This window comes from Chiloscyllium punctatum, chromosome 12, assembly GCF_047496795.1.
Source record: "Chiloscyllium punctatum isolate Juve2018m chromosome 12, sChiPun1.3, whole genome shotgun sequence".
Lineage (NCBI taxonomy): Eukaryota > Metazoa > Chordata > Chondrichthyes > Orectolobiformes > Hemiscylliidae > Chiloscyllium > Chiloscyllium punctatum.
Genome location: NC_092750.1, coordinates 56,370,018 through 56,379,820, shown reverse-complemented (window position 1 = coordinate 56,379,820; position 9,803 = coordinate 56,370,018). Strand labels below are relative to the sequence as shown.

General features: G+C 40.2%; 1 protein-coding gene across 1 annotated transcript; it reads right to left on the bottom strand.

Annotated features, from left to right (window-relative positions):
* Positions 1-750: 750 nt before the first annotated feature.
* Positions 751-9,506, bottom strand: trnt1 (tRNA nucleotidyl transferase, CCA-adding, 1). Its single transcript, XM_072582610.1, has 7 exons — positions 9,341-9,506; positions 8,554-8,747; positions 7,553-7,691; positions 7,284-7,410; positions 2,958-3,151; positions 2,565-2,818; positions 751-1,496 (listed from the first exon to the last, which is right to left on the bottom strand). Exons 1-7 carry the CDS (start codon positions 9,462-9,464, stop codon positions 1,248-1,250), a joined length of 1,281 nt encoding a protein of 426 aa, XP_072438711.1. The 5' UTR covers positions 9,465-9,506; the 3' UTR covers positions 751-1,247.
* Positions 9,507-9,803: the final 297 nt, after the last annotated feature.

Genomic DNA, 9,803 nt, shown 5'->3' with positions numbered 1-9,803 from the left:
TATTGAAAACAGTTTTGGGCCCTTTTGGTGGATATATTGATATTTGAGACAGTCCAGACAGATGTGTTTATGGACTTTTTAAACCATACTTAGCAGTTTTTCTTATTCTTGAGGCTAATACAAGGTATGGAGGAACTGTCTTAAGATATTGAGTAGGTTGGGTCTATAATCGTTGGAATTTCGAAGCATGAGAGGCAACCTTTTTGCATCATACAAAGATTCTAGAGAGAAATTAATGGAGAAGATGCAGCAAGTTTGTTTCCCCTTGTGAAATTCTAGGGCCAGAAAGTATAATCTCAGGACAAAGGGGTCTCACATTTAAGAAGAGATGAGGAGAGGTTTTTTTTTCTTAAGCGTAGTGAAACACTGGAATTCTTGACTGCAGATGGCTGACGAGGCTGGGTCATTAAGTACCTATAACGCTGAAATAGATGGATTTTTAACCAGTAAGGAAATCAAGGGTTGTTGGCAAAAGGCAGAAGTGAAGCTGAGAATGATCAGATTAGCCATGATCTCAGTGAACAGCAGAGAAGACATGATAGCAGAAGTAGGTCATTCAGCCTCCAACTTCTTCTGGTCATAATTTGTTGCTTATCAGGAATAATTACTGTTTAGTGAAATAGCTAATTACAGTTGTTAAAGTAACACCAATTCACTGCAATTGCAATGGAAAAATCATATCTTAAAAACTGAAAACAGATATGAAAACTTGAGTCAAAATCTGAAGACAAATGAAACAATAACATCTGATGAGCTCAGATTTTTAATTTTCTTTAAATGTCCTTCATTACAAAACAAGCTACATAATAGGTTACAGGATAACAGGCAAATCAGAATGCAAATTTAACATAGAAAAAATATTTTAGACCTTGTCCTTCAGGTTTCTTTAAAGCCTGTCATTTATTTAGTACAGTGAACTAATCTTTAGCTATAGAAGCTGTTGGAACCTTGAAGGCACAATTAGATGAAAGAATCACCAAATCTAAACTGACTCCTAGTCATCCACATGTATCCAAATCTATCAGATAGATTTAAAATCTGATTCTTTTTCTTAATGAAACAAGCAATCATGTAAGTAAACTACAAGGATCTTGGTGACAGAAAAATCAATGAATTTAAGATGTCATACAACAAACATATAATCAAAATCCAAGGTTGATAAGGGTTGCAACAAAAACATTTAGGAGAATAAAAATAGTTTTCAATGTAACAGTCTTTTTTTCTTCATTCCACGATGAGAGATGTGTTTATGGACTTTTTACCATACTTAGCAGTTCTTCCTTATCCATCAGGTAACCACTCTTTTTCCACGTATTCCGAAGTTCCTGCAACATTGTCCCAATTTCCTTTCCAGAAACAATTCCTATTCTTCTTAAATCATGGCCACTAACAGGGAAGCGTGGAATGGACCACTGTTCCATAGCTTTTAGTAACTTCTCCTCTCCTTGGTACTTTAACAATTCGCATACTCTGCTTTGCACATCTGGTTCCCTGGACTGAAATGTGAGCAGGAAACAATTATACCAAAGCAGCACCACCACAAATCATTCAGCAACCAACTTAACCATACAATTATAACAAGTCAACTAATGAAGGGATTGCCTGAAAATTAATGGTTAGAAAACTGCATTTCTCTTGAAAGTTCAAGATGTTAAGCCTGTGATCTGTCTGCTTTTAACATCCCAAATGTAACACGGATTTCAACACCAAATGAAACTTTTGTAATACAAGCAGTGGAAAAACTCCTGGATGTAAAAACACCACACTGGCATCTTAAAATGGTTGGCAGTTTCAGAGCAATGCATAATAAAGTCTGATTTTACATATTCTGTTTATTAAGGCAGCAATAATTTTGAATCTAAACTATCAGCCTTTTTGTTTCAACAAAGGTAAAGTTCATACAACAAGTGTTAGTAGAGCCAGTTAAATTTGTGATTCTGTGGTCCTGCTTGACCAGGGAAAATGGTTCTATGCTTATTAAGTACTTCTATCTATTCTCAAAATTAGTGTTGAAAGTAGTCTTTGAATACTCAACGGCCCAGCAATCTTATGTTTTCAAAAACAATTCTTTTGTTATTGAAACTACTCAAGAATGATATAGAATCAAACATAAAAAGCCTCAGCATGGATTTAGTATGTCTCATCTAATTTGCCATAAATGTGCAGGTGAAATCAGCCACAATGTTTTTTAATTACCTGATTTAAGATAGAGATTGCCAATTCATAGAAATTAACAAATGCTTTGACTTATGGTCAGAACGTTCTCCCTCAGCTCTGCACATGCGGGCAGCACTCTGGATATTTAATATATGATGATGCAACGTAAACGTCAATGTCCAGAAGAGAAATAGAGGGAACACTGGGCAGTACACAAAGCCCATTTTAGCATTTTACCCCATTTTAAAAACACTTCAAGAACCATATGTTTGAGGTTCTTTTCCCCAGAAATGTTCAAATATTTTGAGTCAATGGAATGCTTTACTTTCAGAAGATTCAGTAAATAAACAGATTTTTACTTGTGTTGCCATCTTTTCACTTTGAAAATTATAAATATTTTTACTTACATCTATAATGAAATCTCTGTAGGGTTTTAATGGATCAGCCCCATCAGCCTTGATCAAATCTCTTCTGTACTTAACAATGAATAAACCAAGTTGTTTCTCCTCTTTCGAAATTTTGAGTCTCAAATCAAGCCTCAGAACATCATCCTGTGTTCGAAATAGTGCTGAAAGTACAGTCATAGGCTTTGGAGAATGATGGTGTGCATTTTTACACACTTTGTTCAGTTCTTCCAGGTTGCCTTCAATTACTGGTAATCCTACAGGAATGGATGAAGAAAATTAAAAGCTGAAATACAAAGTTATATAAAGATCGCGCATAACTATCTACCAAGTTATAAAGCTATGAAGGGAATGTACATTACTAAACGAGATACATCAAGAACGATATATGCCTACCAATATACTGGGCTACATCCAGGTCATACATGAGGTTGATAAGATGAGCAGCGTGATTTCCCACTAAAGTTTTTTTCAGCTCTAGCCAGATTCTTTCTCCGGAAATCCCTGCAAGACCCTTTGCATACTGTTTAATTGACTTGAGTGCCTTCGGGTCATGGTCTCCTGCCTCTTTGGCAACCTTGCCATAAAACCTAGAAGATATAAAGTTATCAGTATAATGAACCAGATTTTATTCTGTGGTTTCAAGGCTTATCTGCTTCCTACAACAGTTATTGTACCAGTCCAGCCACTCTTCCAGAGAAAGAGTCCATAGACCCAAATGTGTTTTGAGTTTTATAATTTGCCTACAGAGAGAAGGATAAGCTTGACTGGAGGGGTAGGGCTCTAAATGACAGGGGTCCCTCATTTGCCATAACTTGCTTGTCTTCGGCAGAATCTACACGTTTTATCAATAGTGCTCAAAGCATGGGGTTGCTGCATATCATGACCCAAAATTCCCATCTGCCACATGAGCACAAAGTTAGTTTGGGAACATGGTGCTTTTCAAAAGTTGTCAACAAAACTGAATTTTATACCATTCTATTCATCTGAGAATCATACCTGTGTAACTTGATTGATTTATCACATTTTTGTTACAAATAGTGAAAAGTGTTGTACTATTCCTAAAGATGCTACTGTCGCATTGAGCATGCATAATGTTTTCTTCAAAACTACTGAACAATTACTTTGTAAAATATATCCTGCCAAAAGCAAAGTGTGCCAGTCATGTGCGGGTACCATTGGTGAACAAAAACCAATAGTTAAGATACCTTGACCAAATAAATTTTTGGAGAGTTGAGGATACAGAGAATAAAGCAAAGTATAGGAGTAGCACAGTTGCTTGTACTAAGAGGAAAACCACATGATGCTTTCTCACCATCAAATGCCATGCAATACTCCTCAATCATTAACTCTATAGTCCTCTTTCTTTAAAGAAATGAAAGGCCAGTTTGAATTAAAATTGATATAATACATAGTCTCATCTATTGGTTATAGTCTCACTTACAATTGGGGAGGAAAACAGCACAAGGTCAGCATGGGAGGATCAGATCTCCTGTACCGATGGATGTGGATCTGGGTGAAAGCACATGTACACAAATTTAATTCAATGTGTGGGTCGAAACAACCAGGTTCAAAACAGCACACCCGGCAACTTGCAAGTTCTAATACAAGAAGCTACAGGTAAAAAAGAATGAGATCTCAAAAGATTCTTTATTAAAATACACTAAGTGAGAGTTGCATCTTGATGGCATGGAGGGATCCCACAAATAGAGCTCTGCTCCAATGAAAATCATGTACATTGGCCCTCCTCTCTGTAATTGCATTTGAAAATCAGATTCTGGAGGAGTGACTGAATTTAGTATCACATCATCGGTACATAAAATCTCTATTGTATTGCAGCATTCTATTACCTCAATGCATTATTGACAGCTAGAGGGTTCAAGAAAGGAGGGTATGGAGGATGTTTTTTAAAACATAATGGTCTCTGCCATCAAATCTGAAGCAAATACACAAGAAAACTGAAATAGCACAGTCCAGTGTTTCAAGCAGACCACAGTGTATGGGACATATCAGATCTGGTGGGAAGTGGAGAATTGTTGAGATAGATATGGTATGGCATTCAGTTATTTGGGGAAGTATGGTGGAGTTGAGTTAAATTGAACAGTTAATCAGAAAGAACTCTTGACATTTAATAATTGCACTTCTTCAGTAACTATCTACTTAAATGCAGAGGAATCTTCAAATTCTCCAATTTAAATGGATACTTTACAGGGTTCTTGGTGTTGGGAAAATCTTTCATTTTCAGGGCATATATTTCACAGTCTGCTATAAATGGAGATTTGTGTGTAACTCCCATATGTGCATTAGAAATTGTGAATACTGGAAAATCTGGGCCATTACTTCTAGAAAAGTTACGACATAACAAACATGAGAATCCAAAGAATGAGCGATCTACTTAGTCATACAGAAATCATTTTTAAAATGGGAAATGGTTCATTGTAAAACAAAGGAAAGGGTCGTGTGAGGGAGCCGTGGTTTAATAAGGAGTTGGAATCCCTTGTTAAATGGAAGAGGGCGACCTTTGTAAAGATGAGGCGTGAAGGTTCAATAGGGGCATTGAGAGTTATAAGGTAGCCCGGAAGGGCCTGAAGAGAGAGCTAAGAGCAGCAAGGAGGGGACATGAAAGGTCCTTAGTTGGTAGGATTAGGGAAAACCCTAAGGCTTTCTATAGGTATGTTAGGAATAAAAGAATGACTAGGGTAGGAATAGGTCCAATCAAGGATAGTAATGGGAAGTTGCGTGTGGAGGCTGAAGAGATTGGAGAGGCACTGAATGAATACCTTTCGTCAGTATTCACTCAGGAACAGGACATTGTTGTCGATATGAATACTGAGGCACGAATAAGTAGAATGGATGGCTTTGAGATATGTAGAGAAGAGGTGTTGGAAATTCTGGCAAGGGTGAAAATAGATAAGTCCCCTGGGCCTGATGGCATTTATCCTAGGATTCTCCGGGAAGCAAGGGAGGAGATTGTAGAGCCATTGGCCTTGATTTTTGTGTCCTCTTTGTCTACAGGAGTAGTGCCAGAGGACTGGAGGCTAGCAAACGTGGTTCCCTTGTTCAAGAAGGGGAGTAGGGATAATCCTAGTAACTATAGGCCAGTGAGTCTCACTTCTGTTGTGGGCAAAGTCTTAGAAAGAATTGTAAGGGATAGGATTTATGCACATCTGGATAAGAACGATGTGATCAAGAATAGTCAGCATGGTTTTGTGAAGGGCAGGTCGTGCCTCACAAACCTTATTGAATTCTTTGAGAAGGTGACTAAGGAGGTAGATGAGGGGAAAGCGGTAGATGTGGTATATATGGATTTTAATAAGGCGTTTGATAAGGTCCCCCATGGTAGGCTACTGCAGAAAATACAGAGATATGGCATTGAGGGTGAGTTGGAGGTTTGGATTAGGAATTGGCTGGCTGGAAGAAGACAGAGGGTAGTAGTTGATGGCAAAGGTTCATCTTGGAGTGCCGTCACTAGCGGTGTTCCGCAAGGATCTGTTTTGGGACCATTGCTGTTTGTCATTTTTATAAATGACCTGGAGGAAGGGTTAGAAGGTTGGGTGAGCAAGTTTGCGGATGATACGAAAGTCGGAGGAGTTGTAGACAGTGAGGAAGGATATGGCAGGTTACAGCGGGATATAGAGAAGCTGCAGAGCTGGGCAGAAAGGTGGCAAATGGAGTTCAATGTAGCTAAGTGTGAGGTGATTCACTTTGGTAAGAGTAATAAAAAGATGGATTACTGGGCTAATGGTAGACTACTTGGTAGTGTGGAAGAGCAGAGGGATCTTGGTGTCCATGTACACAGATCTCTGAAAGTTGCCACCCAGGTAAATAGTGCAGTGAAGAAGGCATATGGCGTACTGGCTTTTATTGGTAGAGGAATTGAGTTCCGGAGTCCTGAGGTCATGCTGCAGTTGTATAAGACTCTGGTGCGGCCGCATCTCGAATATTGTGTACAGTTTTGGTCGCCATACTATAGGAAGGACGTGGAGGCACTGGAACGGGTGCAGAGGAAGTTTACCAGGATGTTGCCTGGTATGGTAGGAAGATCCTATGAGGAAAGGCTGAGGCACTTGGGGTTGTTTTCAGTGGAGAAAGGAAGGTTTAGGGGTGACTTGATAGAGGTGTACAAGATGATTAGGGGGTTAGATAGGGTTGACAGTGAGAACCTTTTTCCACGTATGGAGTCAGCGATTACAAGGGGGCATAGCTTTAAATTAAGGGGGGGGTAGATATAGGACTGATGTTAGGGGTAGGTTCTTCACTCAGCGAGTCGTAAGTTCATGGAATGCCCTGCCAGTAGCAGTAGTGGACTCTCCCTCTTTATGGGTATTTAAGCGGGCATTGGATAGGTATATGGAGGATAGTGGGTTAGTGTAGGTTAGGTGGGCTTTGATCGGCGCAACATCGAGGGCCGAAGGGCCTGTACTGCGCTGTATTCTTCTATGTTCTATGTTCTAAATTTCAGATTCTATGAAGGTCCATGTGTGACTTTAATTTTAATGAAACAAAAATGCAAGGATTTAATGTTCCTTGGGTAAATTACACTTGCTTCTGTCTCATCTAGTCATTGATGAAAATTTGTAGTGAGAATACAATTCCTTCCAATTATCAGGGAATAAAAACTTCTTTCATAAACTAAAGCTATATGTTAAAATCACCCCATACAATACTGTTTTTAAATCATATTTTTAATCAGATATAACAGTAAAGCAGAAATAAACCAACCTGAAATACCGCATTATTCTCAAATAATCTTCTTGTATCCTCTGTGACGGATCACCTACAAATCGAACTTTATGGTTTTTCAGATCTTCATAACCATCAAAATAATCATACAGTGTACCGTCCAAATCTAAGAAGTAATAGAAACATCAAATGAGCTTCCATAAAAGGTTACAGCTCAAGAAAAGTACATACAGTTTAACAAGAACAAGAACAAAATTAAGAAATGCAGCATGAAGCACTGCCCATTTGAAACTAAAATAGAAGATTACCTAAAAACATGGCGTTAATTGTCAGGTCTCTTCGTTGAGCATCTGCCTGCCAGTCTGTTGTGAACTGTACATCAGCATGTCTCCCATCTGTTACAACATCAACTCGCAACGTAGTAATCTCAAAGTTCTGATTGTTCACCTATACAATATATTTAAAGTTAGTAAATTACAACTTTTTGTTATGAACCCAAAACATTATATCAATATTCGCTCAGTTCATTTAAACTGACTCAAGGAATTTAGTGACTAAAAATGGTTAAGATTTCGCACTCCAAAATAAGTGAACTACAATGGTATCAAGTTCCCAGCCCACCAATCTAATACAGATGAGTGTCTTAATTATTTTTAGAAATACAGTATTTAGGATTGTAGATTGCAAACTACATAATAGAAATAACTCCGTACCTGTAACGAGAAATGCTTAAATAATCTCAATTACCAACTAATTCAAATAAAGAAATAAGTTAATTAAGAGCAAATTTAAATAATTTCACAAAATTGCTTAAACCATAATCAACCTTGTTCCATTATTTGTAAAGGCTAAATAATGAACATTTATTTCTAAAGGTTAAACAATAACAAACATTTTAACAATTGGGTTTTTGAAGCCTCCTGTTCAACAGTCTTCCAAATTCTTTATTATACAAATTTGAATAACTTAAGTCAGCCAATCAAACTCAGGAGGCTTCAAAGACATTTGTACTTTTGGCAGTATTAGCCACAGCAACATTTTAATAGAAGCCAACTCAATATTTCACTTCGATATTGCTGTATACTGCTGAATTAGTCTTTCGTTTTGCCATAACCTTATCTTACAGTAATCAACTTAATACTTGTCTTAAGTTCCTGTTTCAGTAAAAGTTGATTTTAAGATTAAGCCTGTGTAGGATATAATGTTTCTAGACAATAAATGCAAATGTTGGGATGGAATGAGATCTTAAAACAGAACTAAATGGCAAGCTGCAGAGAAAGACTGGCCTTTGTTCACATCTTAGACCTACTCTTGCAGTGATGGTGCCATGCTTCTCCCCTTTATTGTTGATCAACCGGATACCAGCGGCCTGGAACAATTCTTTCATACGGTCGGGGGTAGCCGTGGTGGCAAAGTCCACATCATCTGGCTGCTTGCCACTTAATAGATCCCTCACGGCGCCGCCTGCTATCCTCAACTCGTACTTGTTTTTACTGAACAACTCTGCAAGGGGGTGGGGAGGGGAAGAGAGAAAGAAAATGCGTAGTCTTTTTAAAAATATTTTGCAAGCTCTCCAGAACACTTTCACCCATCAAAAGTAAAAGATCGAATCAGTTAAGAGCAGGGAAAGACAATGTCACAAAAAAAAGGAAACAAAAGGAGCTGCATAAAGATCATAACCACAGACGGAGTGAGTGAGGGGGTGAGAATAGATGAACTGCGGGCCTTCAGATAAGGACATAGACTTGGGAATCAAACAAAGACATATCGTGATTGACTTGGGTCAGACAAGGACGTTATTGCAGACTTGGGTCAGACAAGGAATGGAGAAGGAGGGCAGCATCAGGTCATAGGGACAGATGTGAGAGAGAGAGAGAGAGAGAGAATGTCAAACAGAAATCGGGAGAGACGATGAGAGCGCAACGGAGAACATAAGAGACCGAAGGAGAATGAGAAAAGCCAGAAAGAGAACGGTGGAGACAGACACAGACACACAGACACAGAGAGCAGGCCGCAGGCTCGACACAGAGTGCTGTCAAGATGGCGGCCGGCCCATCTCCAGCGCCATCACTCCCCGGTCACCGAGGCAGCCTCACCTGCGACAGTCTTCAAGCCGTCCGTGAACAGCGACTCAAACTCCACCGTCTTCAGCTGCATGGTGAACAGGCCCCGCGCCAAGCCGCCGCTCACACCGACTGCGCGCAACACACGGCTCCACATTCAGTCGGACCGCCGCCTGCGGGGGGGTGGGGGCGGGGCACGGGCCGGGCCGTCCGGGCGCGGCAGGGGCCAGGGGGCGGGGCTGAGGGGAAAGGGGCGGGGACGACTTGGACTTGCTGGGGAAGGGGCGGGGCCTCAGGCTGACGAGCATGGGATCAGGGGATGTGGCTTATGGGAAAGGGGCGGGGCCTCTGGACGGAGTAGTTTCGCCAGGGCGGGGGCGGGACCGCTGCTGGGTGGGACGGGTCCCGGAAGGGGGCAGGGCCTCTCGGCCTCCGAACTCGCCTGTGTGGGGCTGAGGATGTCGGAGGCCCTCTGAAAGAGGCGGGGCCTCCATGG